Source organism: Labeo rohita, chromosome 5, assembly GCF_022985175.1.
Source record: "Labeo rohita strain BAU-BD-2019 chromosome 5, IGBB_LRoh.1.0, whole genome shotgun sequence".
Classification (NCBI taxonomy): Eukaryota; Metazoa; Chordata; class Actinopteri; order Cypriniformes; family Cyprinidae; genus Labeo; species Labeo rohita.
This window is the reverse complement of record NC_066873.1, coordinates 28968169-28988593: the sequence shown is the minus strand read 5'-3', so window position 1 is coordinate 28988593 and position 20425 is coordinate 28968169. Positions and strand designations below refer to the sequence as shown.

General features: G+C 34.4%; 1 protein-coding gene across 5 annotated transcripts in view; it reads right to left on the bottom strand.

The window, feature by feature from the left end:
• The window catches only part of cacna1ba (calcium channel, voltage-dependent, N type, alpha 1B subunit, a), a 138804-nt gene that overhangs the window by 83216 nt on the left and 35163 nt on the right, over nt 1–20425 (bottom strand). For all 5 annotated transcript variants that reach the window (XM_051108968.1, XM_051108971.1, XM_051108969.1 and 2 more), the window contains exons 4-6: nt 15964–16055; nt 14561–14713; nt 14242–14429 (exon numbers count right to left, since the gene is read on the bottom strand). In XM_051108968.1, the coding sequence (XP_050964925.1) occupies nt 14242–14429; nt 14561–14713; nt 15964–16055 (433 nt within the window). The remainder of the gene's footprint in view (nt 1–14241; nt 14430–14560; nt 14714–15963; nt 16056–20425) is intronic.

The following is a 20425-nucleotide window of genomic DNA, read 5'->3' as shown; positions in this document are numbered from 1 at the left end:
AATTAGGGCTGACCAACATAGCCAAAAAAAATCATATCTCTGTATTTTGGCCAAATTGCATTATACAGATTATATCTCAGTATTTTCGATGTTGTTCTATTTAAAAGAATTAAATTAAATTAAAAAAATAAAATAAAATTTGACATCCTGCCCAATGTTGTCCAATGAAATAATCTTCAAAGCACATTAACATTCTAAAAATCAAAAATAAGTTAAATTCACTAAACTAAAAATGAAAATAAAAACAAAAGCAGTCACAGTTAGTGTTATCATAAAAATATGCTTACAGTACTTATAGGTTTAAAATTCTACGTACATCTATTGTCCAACAACTAAAATTTTAGCAAAATGTACTTACTTTATTATTGTGATACTATATAAAGTTTGTTCACTGAAGTCTGTGAAGTTTAGCCGAGACCCACATTAAGAAGGCTCAACTACTCCATATAGCAAAACTGAAATATTTAGATGGCTTTCTAACATTTACAGAAGAAGAAGATACAGTTGAAGTCAAAAGTTTACACACACCTTGCAGAATCTGCAAAATGTTAATAATTTTACCAAAATTATTTAGTACTGACCTGAATAAGATATTTCACAGATGTTTACATATAGTCCACAAGAGAAAATAATAACTGAATTTATAAAAATTACCACATTCAAAGTGTACACACTGTGTGTGTGTGTTTTTTTTAATGCTTCAGAAGAAAACACAATGCATTAGGAGCTGGGGGTGAAAACTTTTTGAATTTGAAGATCAGGGTAAATTTAACTTATTTTGTCTTCTGGGATACATCTAAGTATCTTCTGTAGCTTCTGAAGGGCAGTACTAAATGACAAAAATATGATATTTAGGCAAAATAAGAAAAATGTACACATCTTCATCCTATTCAAAAGTTTACACCCCTGACTCTTAATGCATCGTGTTCCCTTCTGGAGCATCAGTGAGCAACTTCTTTAATAGTTGCATATGAGTCCATCAGTTGTCCTCAGTGTGCAAAGATGGATCTCAAAATCACAGTTTTTGAGGGTACAAATACACAAAAATGCTGAAAAACCAAAGAATTTTTTGGACCTGAAGAGTTTTTCTGAAGAACAGCAGGCAGTTTAACTGTTCAGAACAAGCAAGGGACTCATAAACAACTATCACGAAACAAAAACACAGTTATGGATCATTCAGGTAACAACACAGTATTAAGAATCAAATGTATGTAAACTTTTGAATGGTCATTTTTATAAATTCAACTATTATGTGGACTATATGTAAATATCTTTCATGTAAAATATCTCATTCAGGTCAGTAATAAATTAAAAATAACATGCATTTTGTATAATCCCTCTTATTTTGGTAAAAATATGAACATTTTGCAGTGTATGTAAACTTTTGACTTCAACTGTACCTGTCTGTATCTGACAGCAGGACATGAGCTTCTGCCTGAGCATCTGACGGGTTACAAGTAATTCTAAAGTCTTTAATATAAAGCATGTCTCATGTTTAGGAAAAATTTGATTATGCACTTTCTTACAGCTTTCTTTCTGTGTCCTCTGCTATTTTGCACTCGTATCAAACTACTGTAGGTCTATATCAATATAAATTGTATTCTCAATCCATATCGTTAGTGAAAAATACAGTGATATATTGTACAAACATATAAACTTATATAAACTGCCCAGCCTTAACACAAATCTTAAAGGGACAGCTCACCCAAAACCTCACTTTTTCTCACATAGTAAAGGAAAAGCAGCCAGTAAGTGTACAGCACATACGGTAACTACAATATAGATTCTCAATTTATATGAAGTCATAATAATCCATGTATTGGCTAATGATTAAATAATTAAAAGATATACCAGCTTATTTAACAAAACTACTGTATGCACAAAAGGGAAAAACTTAAAAGATCTGTGCAAACCAACAAAAGCATGCAGTCTGAGGAAATCAGGTACAGCAAATACAGTTAAACAGGGACGGCACACAAACTAGAAGCACAAAAAAACAATTCATAATTTCCATGAAATGTCAGCATATCTAAGCAAGATTCGAAATGTGTGGATAATAATAACTGTGATAAATGTGGTGATCGAGTTCTCAGCAATGCACTGGGGCATGAATAAATAAAGCTATGTTACTATTTATTGTTTTGCTGCCTACATTTATGCTGCTGTTGATGTTGTGTTTGTTGACATATTCAACTATGTCATGTGGAAAAATCAGAACACTGTTCTTTCACCGTTCACCATACGAATTTTGAAACACAACTGCAAAATGGCTAGTAGCTAATACTGTGGTTGTTCTATCCTTAACATACTTGTCCAGACATTTATGTGGAAATGAAACAAAATCAACGAGAATGGCCTGAAATAAATTCAGAGACAGTTTTCGAACACAGAGGCTGTAATCAAATTCCTGTGTGTGTGCTTTTCATCCCACTACAGACAGTTAGAGATTTGATTCTTATGATTGCACTATGATTGTCATCAATGAGACACAGCAGAGTCTAAAGGGACAAACCAATTGAGCAAAATGGTTCCATTAGTTGAGAACAACTCTGCCTCTGCTTAATTATCAATATTTAAAGGGCATTATTGTTTATATTAATGTCTCCTTACCATTAACACTAATTAGTGAGACACAGCCTGTAACTAGTAACTAGATTTGCATAAAGGTGTGATCACATTTAGCATTGTTCTGTAAATTTTGTGTGAAGTGTGAAAGAATCCACAATGCATTCAAGCTTGTCACACGTTGAAACAGAAATTTACTCGATTTGAAAGTGACTTCTGTGTAAGCTGTGCTTCGTTCATAGCTACGCTATTAACAATAGACAAATTAATGTTTTCGTCTGTGATTTTTGACCCAGAATTTTGCTAATGTTACCTCACCTTAAGTTTGTGTCTGCAATACTAAGGAGAGATGATTTTAAAACCATGGTGCAGAGGTTAGTGCATTAGTTCATAATGTGTTGAGTCAAGTCCAACTTGGGTCATTTCCCAGTTCCACAACTCCCTTTGTCATCCAGTATTTTCCTGTCATTCTGTTATCCGGTAATAAGCCAAATTAAAAAATTAAATGAAGACCATACCATGTTAAGAAAGACCTTTTTTTTATTTAGAATTTTGAGAAATGTCCCAAAATGCCACCTTTTGACATTAGAGTGAGTACACTAAAAAAAGATCTTACTGCTTTTCAGAAGGGAGACACATTACTGCTCTTTTCCAAAACCTAGTGAACTTAAGACATTAATGGCTAACACAAAAGTAGCTAACTTCATTATGCTGTCTTAAAGACAAGATATCATGAAAATCTGACTTTATTCATGTTTAAGTGCTGCCACACAGATCTAATATAAAGTTGCAATTCATTTCCCGGCTGTTTATCTTCACAGACATAACTGGCTGTTTTTGTAACCCGTTTGTTTGGGGTTTTTTTTGCTTTTTTTTGGGCTTTTTTATGCCTTTATTTGGACAGGACAGCAATTGCACTGTATGTCAGCGCACTAACCGCAAGGCTATTGGCGAAGACAGTAACCCGTGTGTTTTTAACACAAACTTGTGTGTATTTGACTGTTTAAGTGCAATAAGGCATGAAAGAACTTAGTTTAGTACTCACGTGCAGTGTGACGGCCACTTTCTGTGTGCGACTGCTTCAGATGTGTGCGCTCAGTAAAAATGGTTACAAATATTATTACAGTTTACTTTTTCTGTTAATATATTTTCTTTTTAAAAAATTTTCCCCTGGAGGAAAAGCTGAATTCCTGAAATTCCTGAATTTTCAGTAGCCATTACTACAGTTGTCAGTGTCACATGATCCTTCATTAGTATCAATGTTGAAAACAGTTGCTTAATATATTTTTGGAAATCTTGATACATTTTTTTCACCCAATAAACAGAGACCAGAATGTCTTCTATCACCTTTAATCCCTTTAAAGCACTTCCTTGCTGAATAAATGTAAATTTTGGCTCGTTTGTTGGTTGTTTTTACTGATCAAATATATATTTGAATGGCAGTGATGGGAATAACAGCGTTATAAATAAACAGCATTATTTTTCAGTAACGAGTAATCAAACAAATTATTGTTTCCCCCATTACAACGTTGTTACCGTTACTGGCAATGAAATGCGGCATTAATATAATTTATTATAATATTATCATAATGTTATTTTTCAGTTCATCTGAATGGATGCACAGCGTACCTGTATTTGACAGTAGACTCTAGTGTGAAGGCACACGACTGGTTCGATTCCTGCACCAGCAGGAATTGAAGGTGGGGATTGTGAATGAACAGCACTCTTTCCACCTTCAATACCATGACTGAAGTGCCCTTGAGTTAGGCACTGAACCACCAATTGCTCCCCATTGCTCCAGGTGTGTGTTCACAGTGTGTGTGTGTGTGTGTGTGTGCACTCATAATGGGTTAAATGCAGAGGACCAATTTTATGGGTCACCATACTTGACAATACATCGTCACACTCACTTTTCTTTGTCTCACACACATGCAAACAAAGATATAGAGCGATAAAGTCTTATATACCATGCAGAAAACGCTACATGTAAACAATATTCTTTGCTGTATTTTCCTGTCAAAATAACGGAGTTCCTTTGGAATTCTTCAGCTTTTAAGAACTGCCGGTTTCTCTGATAGTAGGCAGAACTAATGCGCAGATCTCATTGGCTGGTGCTCACATATTATCGTCCCTGTTTTGATTTCAGCAAATCAGTTCGAGCGAATGCAGACAACCTGATTAATATTCATGAACCCAGCAGCTCATTAATCCTTAGTGCATTTTATATTATTAGTAGTAGTAGAATTCATAGTTGTTTTGTTATCTAAATTATCATAGTGTCTTATTATAATGCTTGACTGATGCTAAGTGTACTTTCAGATATATAAAAAAAAAACTGTGCCATTATGCTTTATATATGTATAGAAGTCAACATATAAACTGGATCAAAACCTTTCATCAGCGTTGTCCTAAAACCAAAACAATACCCATTCTTGTCCTCAGAACAACTTCAAGAACCACTTCAAATGTTGATTACTATATAATAGTATATATTATTAGTAATATTATTATTAATAATATTAGTCTGGGGAGTAAACTAAAAATTTCATTTGTTTAACATATTTAATATTGGGGGTATTCAAGTTATTTGACATATTTGAACATTTCTTTTTATTTTCTTTTTTTTTTTAAGTAATACAGTAGTTACTTTCCCTGGTAATTAGTTACTTTTATAATGATGTATCTCAGTTACTATTTGTGAGAAGTAACTATAACTAATTATTTTTTTTAAAATAATCAACGCTGTTGAATGGTAGTGTACATTTGTATATGTCATTCATTACTGAATTATTTTTTATTCAGTATTTAGATATGCTTTTTGATGCAAGTAATCACATCATTAGGATAGTAACATGCTAACACCAAACTTTGCTGAAATCAAATATCCTGTGTTGAATGCAAATAGTTCCAAATTAATCAATTATTAATTTCAATGACCACTTCAGGATGCTCTTTTAGAAGGCAGCTGAATATATAGGAAGTGAGGCAGGACACTAGGTTTTGGAACAGAGGTACTTATATGTCTACAGAGAATTAGAGAACACAGACAGAGGATGAGGAAGGACGGATACTAGCTTCAAATTTTCCACTGACGTAAAGTTCTAGTGTCCGGGATAATCAGATTATCTCTACGAGAGCCAAGGTCTGGATGGTAAGATCTAAGAACATTCATCTGTCATTAGACCTCTCATCAAGGACCCCGGAGGACTGAAAGGCCAGTGTGCAGAAGAACACTTAAGGAGGATGTCATCTTACAGGAGGAGAGACACAGAGAAACAGTGTTGTTTGAGGGAACAGCCATCAAGCATTCATTACGCTTATAATTGAGGCAGAATGTAAAACAATCTACATTCTGTCTGATCCCAAAACTACAAACCATATTAAATAATGCAATCTACAAAAGAAATCCGCAAAACACTATAAAAACAAAATAAATTTCACTCCCAACCTCACACGTACTAGGGGATTGAGTGCAGTACGAATGAAGGGGTGTATTTTATATGTGAATGTTTTTCCAGTAAACCACAAGACCAGACAGGACTTGGTGCACTCATGTGGATCCTAACGTGATCCATCTTTGTTCCCTGTGGGGCTATTTTTAAACGTTTAACAGCAGATTGATCAATAGGTCTATCGTACTAACAATGCTGAATGCCAGGGAACATGGTCACCATATACCACACAGATCACGCTGTCAGCTAAGTGACTGTACAGCGTCACATGGCCACCTGGTAGACGGTACTGTTTAGAGTGGAACAGAGAAACTCGTACCACACATTCTGTCATAAATAATACAATGTCACACAAACAAAGTGAAAGAGTGTCGGGTTAAACCAGACAAATATTACTGTGCTTGCATTCAAACTTGGGGCCAGATTCACAAACAAATGAAAAAAAAAATGTAAAAAGTTTGTAGCATAAAATATTAGTCTGTAATAAAGTGTTTTTTGTTTTTAATTAAAATATTTTAGTTATTTTTAGTCAGAAAATAAGAAGCAAGTTTTATTCTTAAGAATATTTCCTGAATCTGGTCCCTGGTCTAAAACAGTAGTGTGAAATTAACATAAGTGGTTATGAAATAACCAGAGACTTCTGAAAAATTTATTGCACATGTCCTAAAAATAACTGGATGTCTGAGTTGAATATTCCAGAGATATTACGCCATTTCTCCGGCTACTCTTGCAAATGAGCTGCGCACTGATTGGAGCCTATCAGAGCTCTATTAGAAATGAGAAAATGAGGAACCGAGGGGAAGCATATTGATCTCTGGAGAGAAGCCACTGATTTGATACATATATTCTACTTTTCAGCCTGGACTCTGTAGCGAGGAGACCTAATTAGAGAGGAGACGGCCGACGTTAGCATGCACAATTGCTCTTAAAGAATGAATGATAACTTGCTGTCCCTAAAAAGAACTAGCATAGTAGTAGCATTTTTATACAATATCTGCTTAACAAAATGAGGCTGAGTGACTGTTTAGCGATTTGATGTTACAGAAATGTAAACTGATGTGATTTTTGCATTAGAAATAAAGTAGAGGGATTCTTATATTCTTTTCCCTTTTTCTTTTATGCATCTCTCTCTCTGCCCACGGAGGTTAAAGAGCTGTCAGGGAATGTCCCTGGTGAAGATGTGAACAGGGAGATGAGATATAAGGTGAGTACACCATTAGAGCACTCCCTAGAGACTCACCTCCACCTCATCTAGTCATCAGTTGAGATCTTCTGCACAGTCAGGCTGGAATAGTATGCTTTCTGTTTACAACAGCATATATTTGTGTTCATGCTGTATAAATGTAGTTTCATGCATCCTTTTTGGAAACATGGCAAGAACAGTTCAACAGTTTTTGACTGGATGAAAGGTTTGAACAGTTCAGACAAAAATGATAATTCTGTCATCATTTACTCACCTTCATATTGTTCCTAATCTGTATGGCTGTCTTTTCTCTTTGAAATGCAAACTGAACTATCTGAAATATCCCTTTAAAGGTGTGTTTACACTTGTCATGTTTGGTTTGATTTAAATGAACTCTGGTGCAACTGCCCTGTTAGTCCAGTTCATTTGTCTTGTTTGGTTTGATTGAATCGAACTCAAGTTCGTTTCCCCCCTTGGTGCGGATCTTTTGGGCAGGTGTGAATACAGTAATCGCACTCATGTACGGACCAAAAAAAAGTACTGAGACCCAGCTGAAGAGGTGGTCTCGGTTCGGCTACAAAAGAACCCTGGTACGGTTGAATGGATAACCTTATGGCCTTAGCACACGTGTGGTTTTGTTTACAACTTCTGGTTCACATGCAAAAAGGCCAGTGTGAAAGCGAACCATATCAAACAAAAATAAAATCAACGTTGTATTTGGTCCGGACCAACGCAAGTGAACTAGCAGACTTTCCTGGTGTAAATACACCCTAAATGTGAATGCTGCCATCCGAACCTTGGTGCGCAGCAAACACCGATAAGTGAATGGGTAGTTTGATGTCATTCAAACACACCCGCAGTCAAACACACCTTTTGCTTTTGTTTGGAGTGTTCGGTGAGTTCTGTCATGAAATATACATCATTCAACCCAGACCAATCAGGTTGTAAATGCATCACTATGCCTTTAGGTTCGGTATCTTTAGGTTTGCTGCCAAAAATGCCAGTGTGAACGCTAAGCAGTCTAGGACCAAGTGTATTACTTTCCTTTTTGGTCCAGGCCAAATGAACCAAAAGAAACGAACTACAAGTGTAAACACACCCTAATTTTCAGTTTGTTCTTCACATGTACAATATGCAGTAAAACACAAGTTTTATAGACTTCCACTTTCAGTACGTCAGACAAATCTTTTGACATACTTGGACAACCCGCTATATATCTTATTTTTTGTTCCAGAGAAGAAAAACAAGACATACAGTATAGATCCGGAACACCATGAATATGAGTAAATGGTGACAAAACTTCATGGCACACACCCCAAAAATAACTTGATGCTTGTTTGATGAGCAACAACCAATACGGTTTCTCCTGTTGCATTAAGCAAACACTGTTAAGCTTCCATGTTTACCACATTCAATGATCTCTATGTCTGTGTGTTGACCAGTGTTTATATATGAACAAAAGCTTCAATTAAATTTGTTCATGAAGCACTTGTGTCTCTTCAGAAGACCTAGATTAAAATTCTCTTTATTTTATATATCTATTATATATCTATTTAAATGGATTATATTTATGATCTCTTTATGAACATTCTGAAGTTTCACATTTTGGTGGAATGGACTTTCAATGGAAGGACAGTAATCCCTCAAGTTTTATGAAAAATATCTTCATTTGTGTTTGGAAGATGAATGAACATAATATAAGTATAATACAGAATTTTCATTTCTCTATGAACTATACCTTTAAAGCAGACCTATTATGCCCCTTAATACAAATCTCAGGTGAGGTCACAGATAATTTTGATTTAATTATTTTGAAAATGCCTAACGCTGTTTTCATGCATGTCTCTTTAAATGCAGATGAGCTGCTCCCCGACCACTTTTCCAGAACTGTACTAGTACGGGTTGTTCTTCATGTCCAAGGGTTGAAGTGACCCCAATAACAGGATATTTAGCTGCTGGAATGCTAATTTTACCCAGGGAATAATGCCAAAAAAAAAAATTTTTACCCCTCGGAACGTGATTTTTACCGGGATACCCCGTCGAAACGCCTTTGGGCTAGTTTTGAGTAGTAATTGGGTGGGTTTTGCTGTGAAAACCTGGCAACCCTGCTTTACAGCTTGTAGCTCAGATATTCTGCTAAAATGGGTTTGATTATCATGTCATATTGTGCTTAAAATCTCAAATATAAGTTTAGGTTAAAAACACATGTGAGTTACAAAACAGTCAGTTTATCTGTGACGGTAAAGAAAAACGGCTGGGAAAGAAATAACATTTATATTAGATCTGTGTGGCAGGAGGGTAATATACAGTAAATAAATCAATAAATCCACAGCTCTCGTCTCCTCTGAGGATGGGACTCTAAATAGTGTTCGTCTGTGCAGCCAACAACAGAACAGTTAGCATGCTTTGCTCGAAATTTTGCCATGGTGTTAGAGCTGCCACACTTTTATCGCTTGCAGAAACACAATGGTGGCACTGTGTGCGGAAACATGCAGATTAATGGGCGATAATATTATAGTAAGATCCCCTTTCTATGTGGGGAGCAAAATCATAAGCTTACAGAGAAAAGCTTACCAAAAAAATGCAAAATTTAGTGGGTTTTCACTTTTTCTGGGTTGGTAGATGCACCGGGGACCCGATTATAGCACTTACATACAGAAAAAGTCAGTTTTTCATGATATGTCACCGTTAACAAAACCCTTTATTTGTTGTATTTGATCACTATTGTTTGTAAGAAAAAAAAATGTATAACAAAAAATATGCATGTAGTCATAAAACCTCAAGCACTTCAGCGGTCAACATGCATGCAGTACCACAAGAAAACACATCAGGCTACTGATTAATTATACAGGTTTTGAACTGGAAACATCTGAAAGGTCGGTGTAAAGAGAATCATTATCTAGATAAAGAACAGAAAAGGTAGCAGCTCAGTCATATTTGCCTCTCCCTCAATAAATTATATATTTTTTTTAATAAAAGCACATTCCACCTTACTCTACTAATCCATCGAAAGGCAACACATAGCCCCAGCAGACCAGCCTCCTCCATTAGCCTAGTGCAGTATCATGTTGCAATAGCCCTTAGCTAACCACAGGACCATTAGCCTCTATCCGTCTATCTTATCCCTGTCATTCCGAATGCTGCTTACCACTTCATGGACCAGATGTCTGCTTTATCATTCAATTAAACCAGTATATACACTGTCCATAGCATATGAGGACAAAGCTAACTGCAAACTGAATGTACAAAGCAGATTTAGTCAAAGTACTTTTTAAAATCTAGAACTAATCATCATGAGGATGGATAAATATACAAATAAATAAGTTTAAAAAAGGTTAATGAAATATACAGAAATAATATATACCATCTATATACATTTATGTATGCTCTATATGTAACGTGTAAAGTCTAGTTTTTTGTTTGATGCACTGTTTTATTAACTGGAATAGAATCACCACTAGATTAGCATTCCTCCACTAACCATGAGAACGAGTCTAGTGCCGCTATACGGATGTCTTAGAAATTACCACACATACAGATTCTGTGTTTTCCTTAATCATGTGCTTTCAAAACCATCAGCAAAACAGCAAGAGGCCTTTACCAACAGGATTTTAAAGTAATGACATGAAAACGAGACTACCTCTCCTTCTCAATCAAAATGTCCCACCTTAGCCTTTTGAACACTTCCCAAAGATCTTCTATTCATATTACCTTGCTGTCAGACACACACTCACATTCATGATGGATAACAGACCACTCACAGATTCTATATATCCTCCAGAACCACAGGGCTAAATTCAACACTAATAGCTTCATAGGACACTGTGATTAATCATGATATTTTTGGTCTTGGTAAGAGGAAGGAAAGACACTAGGTAATTAAAAAACCAGACATAGAGATTATTCATGCTGGTGTAAGGAAGATGAACCAGAGCCCCCTATAGATCAGAAATGAAGTGAGCGTAATTCACTGCTTAACTGACAGCGCCAACTCTAAACACTGTTTACAAAAGAAACAACACCCACGAATACATCCACAGAGCCGTCCTTTGATTAAACACTGAAATATTATATACTTACAGTAATTAAATAAACCTGGTATGTTACACTGGCTAACCTTGCCATGAAATATGCTGTCATTTAAAAGTTTGATCAGTAAGATTTTTAATGTGTTTTTAAAGACGTCTCTTATGCTCATCAAGGCTGCATTTACTTGATCAAAAATTCAGAAAAAACAGTAATATTGTGCAATATTATTTCAAAGTAAAATAACTGATTTCTATGTGAAAATATTTTAAAATGTAATTTATTTCTGTGAAGCAATGCTGAATTTTCAGCATCATTACTCCAGTCTTTAGTGTCACATGATCCTTCAGAAATCATTCTAATATGTTGATTTATTATCAGTGTTAAAAACAGTTGTGTTGCTTAATATTTTGTTGGAACCTGTGATACTTTTTTTTAGGATTCTTTAATAAATAAAAAGTTATTTATGCTGATTTATTATCAATGCTGAAAACAGTTGTGGTGCTTAATAATTGGTAGGACCTGTGATACTTTTTTCAGGGGTTTTTTAATGAATAAAAAGTTAAAGAATTCTCTTATGCTAATCAAAGCTGCATTTACTTGATCAAAAATACAGAAAAGTGTAATATTGTGAAATATTATTACAGTTTACAATATTGGTTTTCTATTTTTATATATTTTAAAGTATGATTTATTCCTGTGATGCAAAGCTGAATTTTCACAAACCATTACTCCAGTCTTCAGTGTCAAGTGAAATTTCAAATTTCCTTCAGAAATTATTCTAATATGCTGATTTATTACTTTTATCAACAATGTCGGAAGCAGTTGTGCTGCTTAATATTTTTTGGAACCTGTGATTCTTTTTTCAGGATTTTTTGACGAATAAAAAGTTAGAAAGAACAGCATTTATTCAAAATAGAAATCTTTTCTAACAATATAAGTTTTTGCTATCACTTTTTAGCAATTTAACACATCCTTGGTGAATAAAAGTATTAATTCCTTTCAAAAAAAAAAAGAAAGAAAGAAAAAAAATTTCTGACCACAAACTTTTAAACGGTAGTTTATATTGTTACAAAAGATTTCTATTTTAAATAAATGCTGTTCTTTTTATAAAAAAAACTATTAAAATCTTACTGAACCCAAATTTTGAATTCCAGCGTACGTATTTGATAAAACACTGTAAAAACATGAATATTATCACAATTTAAAATAACTGTTTTCCATTTTAACATATTTTTAAATGTAATTTATTCCTGTAATTGCAAAGCTGATTTTTCAACATCACATAAGGCTTCAAAAACCATTCTAATATGCTGATTTGGTGCTGAAGAAACATTTATGATTGTAGAAAACAGTTGTGCTGTTTAATATTTTTGTGAAAACTATGATTTTTTTTCTCTGGATTTTTACTGTCACTTTTAATTCATTTAATGCATATTTGCTAAATAAAAGTATTAATTTCTTTAATTTAAAAAAAAAAAAAAAAAAACTGACCTTAAGTACAATTGTGTAAATCTGTTTTTATATGTTTTATCTGGAAATTAAATAAAAAGTTCCAACAACTCAGTCTCAGACATGTCCAAACATCTGTCCCTTCAGGCTTTCCATAGTATCGATATATACAAGAATAAAGGTGACAGTTACATCACTGACTTAGTGAAAGCATTTAAAAGCAGTTGATCATTAAAACAGATGAACTATTTTAATTGAAAAAAATGACAAAAAACATTAAACCTGATAGACACTACAGAGCCTAAGGTTTTTTTTCTGTGTCATCCATACAACCTTTTCTCGGATCTGCTGTGCCATTATTGAAAGAGCTTCCACTTTGTTTCCCATCAGTCTTTTATTGTGGTATTATCGATTTCAGATTTGCCCGCTACTAAACGTCTCATAAAAAAGCAAACTGGTCATACAGATGTCACTCAGATGGACTCTTCCTGTCTAAGTAGACACTTCTTGGTCAGAATAGAAAGATTTAACTGGGAATCAAAAGTGGATCCCCTCTTCATGGCACAGTGTTCAGACTCAGCGGTGTCTAACCTGGGTGGAAGGTCTCTATGATCCTGAATAACTGCAGCAGCGTACTGATACTTCTGAGAGTACAGGGTTCAAAGGAGGTCAGTAGCACCAAGCAGCAAGACATCAGAGACTAGTGCACTGCATGGTGCTTCATGACATTCAGCCGACGATTCAAGAAGAGCAGGAAAGAGATGACAGGGACTAGAAAACTAGTATACTAAATGGTTTCAGAGACATACTAACTGTGATTGTTAATTCTAGATTATTCAACTGGCCAAATAAATATAACTTAACTCCAGCTGTAAGCAAAGATTCAATCTGCTAAATGACACACTGATAACTTTTAGGTGTAAACTACTAAATATTTAGCCTTAGAGCCAATTGACATAGGTTAAATACCACAAAATTCCTGTTTTAAAATACTGCAAAATTGACAATATTCTTCACATACAGTTGAAGTCGAAAGTTTACATACACCTCGCAGAATCTGCAAAATGTTAATTATTTTACTAAAATAAGAGGGATCATGCAAAATGCATGTTACTTTTTATTTAGTACTGCCCTGAATAAGATATTTCACATAAAAGATGTTTACATTTAGTCCACAAGAAAAAAATAATAACAGTTACTATCACTAAATAAAAAAACACAGCTGTCATTCAGGTAACAACACAGAATTAAGAATCCAAATGTATGTAAACTTTTGAACAGGGTCAATTTTATAAATTCAACTATTATTTTCTTTTATGGACTATTTGTAAACATCTTTTATGTGAAATATCTTATTCAGGTCAGTACTAAATAAACAAAAACATGCATTTTGTATGATCCCTCTTGTTTTGGTAAAATAATTAATTAATTTGCAGATTCTGCAAGGTGTATGTTAACTTTTGACCTCAACTGTAAGTCCAAAAAACTGTTGAACGAGAATAATATTTGTCAGTTGTTCTTAATGTGTTTAACTGTAAATGCACAATAAGCTATTAGACTCACATTGTAAAGGATGTCCACCCATCCTTCCATAGTGATGCACTGGAAGACGGTGAGCACGGCAAACAGGATGTTGTCAAAGTTTGTTATGCCGAAGTTTGGACCGGTCCAGTATTCCCTACAAATAGTGTCGCCTTCACACGTCCGGGCCGGAGCTTCCATCCCACATGGAAAGTCAGCTGCCTGTTCCCCTTATAGAACAACATTACTGTCAGCCGTAAACTATCACAGCGATCTTTACAGCAACTTAAGAGCGCATGAGTGCTTAGAAACACAATAAACTCAAACCACAAGTTCCATTAGCATGCTAAAGATCACATACCAGTATCGTTTTTGAAGCAGGTGCGGTGAAACTTGCCCATGTAGAAGTCTAGACCAATGATGGCAAACATGAGGATAGCAAAAAACAGCAGAAGGCCAATCTGAAGTAGAGGAACCATTGCTTTCATGATGGACTTCAGAACCACTTGGAGACCTAAAGACATACAGAGAAGACACAGTATGTGATGCAAGTTATAAGCAGAATAACTTCGACATTTAAAGGTTTGTTCACCCAAAAATGAAAATTCTGTCAATAATTAATCACCCTAATGTCGTAAGATCTTTGATTGTCTTCAGTACAGAAATTAAGATATTTTGATGAAGTCCAAGAGCTTTCTGGCCCTGCATAGACAGCAACCGAACTACCACATTCAAGGAATAGAAGTAAGGACATTCAAATTCAAATTTTATTTGTCACATACACAGTCATACACAGTATGATTTGAAGTGAAATGCTTATATGACTGCTGACAGCCTAACAATTCAAAAGAAAAAGTTCTGTATAAAGTAAGAAAAATATAATTTTACAAATTAGAAACAAAGACGAATATAGTAAGAAAAAAAAAACTTCAGCTATAAAAAGACTTTTAAATTACATTACATACAAATAATAAAATAGAATAGAATAAAAAATACAAAATAATAAATAAAATAGAAATATAATAAAATATAAAGAATTGAAGTGGAATGCAGAACCATGTCCAGTTATGAGCAAGACAATAAACAAAATGTGCAGAATAATGTGTAAAGTCGCACTTCAAAATTCACAGATCTATAGTTTGCAAATGTGCCATCTGAATATGCAAATGTGTATAATGTGCATGTCACAGTTCAAAGTTCACAATTCAGTAGTATGTAAAATGTGCAAATGTGCCATATGAGCAACGTGGTGAACAGTGAGATTATGAGAAAATCATTGTGTTAAGTCCTAAGTGGTGTTGTGATTGAGAATCTGTATAGCCTGCGGGAAAAAGCTCCTCCTTTTGATGATAATACATCAGTGGTTCAACCTTAATTTTATGAAGCTATGAGAAGCTATGAGAATACTTTTTGTGCGCAAAACCCCCCCAAAAATAACAACTTTATTCAACATTTCTTTTCTTCTGCATCAGACTTTGACACACGTTCAAAAAAGCGCACAAAAAGTATTCTCGTAGCTTTATAACAGTACGGTTGAACCACTGATGTCACATGGACTATTTTAACAATATCCTTACTACCTTTTTGGGACTTGAATGTGTCAGTTAAGTTGCTGTTGCATTGCTAGAATTTTAATTTTTGGGTGAACTATCCCTTTAAATGCAAAGACTAGTGAGCTGGTTGACAATTTACAAAAAACAACTTCTAAATGTATACTCTTATTTATTTATTTACTTGAAAAAAAGATTTTGTGATATGACTTACTTGGAATTCCAGACACCAGTTTGAGTGGCCGCAAAACTCTTACTGCCCTGAGTGTCCGCAAATCAAAGTCTGGCCCCACTATGGTCAGAATCCTGGGGAGAAAACACAAATTATACAGTTTATGGGAATTCTTAGCCTGTGCAATGAGTTTTTACATTTTGATATTAAAGAATTTCAAATATGATGATTCCCCTGTGAGGAAAACCTTTTTTTTTTTTTTTTTTTAACAATATAAAGGCAGCAGTACATTTTAATGCTTTTTTAAAACAACTTGTGTGGCACTATTCAGACAATGTTTTGTTTCAAAAATTACATACTTGGGTTTTATATTATCAAAGTACTAAAGGCAGACCAAAACATTAAATATCATCTAGAAAATATGTATTTATTTATTAATATTCATGTATAAAGTTTTTGCTTTAATTCAATTTTACTGTAAAGCATTTTTACTAAAAATAACAATATCCAAAATAAACTGTTTTCACAAAAATATTACACAGCTCAACTGTTTCCAACTGTGATCTCAATAAAAATGTTAGAATAATTTCTGGAGCATAATGTGACACCAAGACTGAAATAATGGCTGCTGAAATTTTTTTTTAAAAAAGGGATTGTACACCCAAAAAAATTAAAATTCCCGTAAGACTTTTGTTCATCTTCAAAACACAAATTAAGATATTTTAAAATATGATGATACCTTTTGTGCACAAAGAAAACAAAAATAACAACTTTATTCAACAATTACTTCAGTTTCAGTCTTTGATGAAGTTCACAAGACTACTACAATGCACCGTGTGCTCGAAGACTGACAGGGAAGAGAAGAAATTGTTGAATAAAGTCGTTATTTTTGTTTTCTTTGCGCACAAAAAGTATTTTCGTAGCTTCAGAAAAAAAACTATGGTTGAACAAGTGATGTCACTTGCGTTGCTGTCTATGCAGGGTCAGAAAGCTCTCAGATTTCATCAAAAATATTTTAATTTGTGTTCCGAAGATGAACAAAAGTCTTATGAGTTTGGAACGACATGAAGGTGAACTATCTCTTTAATGTGTAATAAAAAAAAGTATATATATACAATTTATAGTTAACATTTACTATAAAACATTTGCTGTAAAATCAGTCATAATCAAGAGAACTAGATAACAGCAGACTTCATCAGATGTTACACAGTCATGCATGACCATCTTCAGAATCACCATGGATCACTCTTGTACATGTATATTTCACCAAGACGTTTAAAATCTATTTCTCCTCAAGTTGACCTGCTTTCCCTGATGGCAGCTCACAACTGAATTGTTTAAAAATTCCTCCCCAACCTCTAGGGCACAGCCACACAATCATAGTACTCCCGTCTGTTTCTTTCACACACTGTGCTTATGACTAGTGAGAACTCGGACCATTCTGCTTTCTCAGGCTTTCACATGGTGAAAGGCAGAGGCAAGGACAGTCTGCATTAATATATTAATAGTGTTCACTTTATCCTCAGTTCTCTTTCATTCTCTCAAATCCCACAAGAAGTGTGCTCTGCTGTGATTTTTAGTGTAAAAACACCATACGGAAGAGCCTGGCCTCACTGAAAGGGACAGCCCCGCAAATTATGGCCCAAAGCACAGCTTGGATTCGCAGCTGGTATGGGGACACAGTGACAGTTAACTAAATGGGACTGGATGATGCTGAAGGCAGATGGATGTTTGCTCGAGGACAGGAAGAAAGGAAGCAGAAAGACACTGGTGTGATAACTAATACTTGCAGTCAGTGGCTTCAGCTATAAAAAAGAAAACTCTGCTCAGAGTACATAACCTCATTTGCACTGTTCAAGTTGTTCTACATTTGTTGTCTCCTTAGGGCAAGAAAATATAAAAGAAAAGACAAGTTTATTAGAAAAGTTCACTCATAAATAACACTTCTTTCATCATCCTCATGCGAGCTACACTACTGTTCAAAAGTTTAGCGTCAGTAAGATTTTTTTAATGGTTTATAAGTCCCTTAGGGTCACCAAAGTGGCATTCATTTGATCAAAAATACAGCACAATACCATATTTTTGTAAAATTTATATTAGTCTTCAGTGTCTTTAATGAAGTTTCATCAGAACAGCATTTTCTTTTTGCAGCAATATACAGGTTTAAAAAAGTTTACACACACCTTGCAGTATCTGGAAAATGTTAATTCATTTACAGAAATAAGAGCAATCATACAAAATGCATGTTTTTTTTTTACTTAGTACTGACCTGAATAAGATATTTCACATAAAGGACGTTTACATATAGTCGAAAAAATAATAATAGTTGTAATTTAAATAATAATAGTTGAAAATAATAGTTGAATTTATAAAAATGACCTTGTTCAAAAGTTTACATACACTTGATTCTTAATACTGTGTTGTTACCTGAATGATCCATAGCTGTGTTTTTATTTAATTTATTTTAATTATTATTTGTTTTACTTTTTTTTGGGGGATAGTTGTTCATTAGTCCCTTGTTTATCCTGAACAGTTAAACTGCCTGCTGTTTTTCAGAAAAATCCTTCATGTCCCACAAATTCTTTGGTTTTTCAGCATTTTTGTGTAATTGAACCCTTTCCAGCAATGACTATATGATTTTGAGATCCATCTTTTTACTCTGAGCACAACTGAGGGACTCATATGCAACTATTACAGAAGGTTCACATGGTCACTGATGCTTCAGAAGGAAACACAATGCATTAAGGGGGGTGAAAACTTTCGAAAAGAATGTGCAAATCTTTCTTATTTTGCCTAAATATCCTTTTTCATTTAGTACTGCCTTTCAGAAGCTACAGAAGATACTTACATGTTTTCCAGAAGACAAAATAGGTCAAATTTACCCTGATCTTCAAATTCAAAAAGTTTTCACCCCCTGGCTCTTAATGCATTGTGCTTCCTTCTGAAGCATCAATGAGCATTTAAACCATTTGTAATAGTTGCATACGAGTCCCTCTATGTGGACTATATGTAAACGTCTTTTATGTGAAATATCTTATTCAGGTCAGGTTCATACAGGTTTTGAATGGTAAATGTATACTGATAACTTGTTTGAGGAAATTCAATGAAAGTCTTTTTCTCTATATTCAAACTTGGTGCGTCATAACTGGTCATAAAACATGCAAAAATCAATAGCATTTGGCATTTTTATAGACCATATTTGAACGTATGTAAATGTGCATGATTGAATGACATGTAAATTCAATTTTAAAGTAATTTTTTGTGAATAACAATTTTTTATATTGCATTTATGTAAATTAAAGCTTGTATGGACCACTTTTATGGTGCTTTTTTGTCCTTGTCAAAACTTGACAGTCCCTGGTCAGTGGTCACTATATGCTTTTGTTGTATAGACAGAGCAGTTGGTAAACTATGCAAAACATCTACCATTTAACCAAAAAAAAGGGATATAGAACTAGAGTGGAGTACTAACTACTGACCAATAAGAAGACTACCATTAACTCCCACATTAGAGTCAGAGATACATCAGATCATCAAACGTCAAAGCAGAAAGCTCTCACATCTCTCACATTTCCAACTGCTAGTGTTTTTTTTTCTGAGGTCTGATTCAACACAGCAATGAAAACATGCTGGCTTTTATATACGGCATAGTCTCAAATCTCCTCAGTGTTTTCACTGCAATTCTGTTGATTTACTAGCTGTGTCACCGAGGCCCTGAATGAACCTGAGAGGATGGCTCAACCTGTGACAACACTGAGACATGAGAATGCTTTAGACATCCACCAGGGAAATCCAATGCTCAGGCAAACACAGTCCTTTGTAAAACGATACTCTGCTAAAGTAAAGCACTGCATGCTGCCGTTTAACAGCTCTGGGAGTGTAGAACTTGCTAGAACATGCTCAGCTGCTTCAATAAAAGACTTAGTATTTACTACCCATCATAGTGAGGTCACATGCAAACAGTAGCTAATCTCATATTGTTTGTTATATTTGTAATGCAATCATTTTAGAAAATCTAATCTAACAGTAACAAAAACATACTTAGAAATTATTTCAATGATCTAAAAATCAATGCAAATAGTACTCATCTAGATCATGCATTCAAAGGATAAAAGAGCTTGAGAATGTTCTAATCATTTACTCTGTTAGTGTGTGAGCCAATGACATTCTATCAAGAATAAACAATTCATCTATGACCCACATTTCTTGAAATACTCCCTAAAATATGAGCATACAAAATGTTGACGGTATTATCTGCTCCATGTCTCTGTATATTTAGCCAGTCTGAGAAAAGAATTGCTTGCCATTGCACCATTTGTCTTTGGCCTCTTTTGTGTTTTAAATAGACAAATTATTTTCTTTCTTTTTTTTTCATCTAGAAATCTCTAGAAACTATTCGTGTCATTCAGGCCTTGTTGCTCCAATCATGAGCAAGGTCAAATCATTATAAGAACTGCATCCAAAACACATTAAAGTTTCATACAGTGCCTTTAGGAAGAAGATC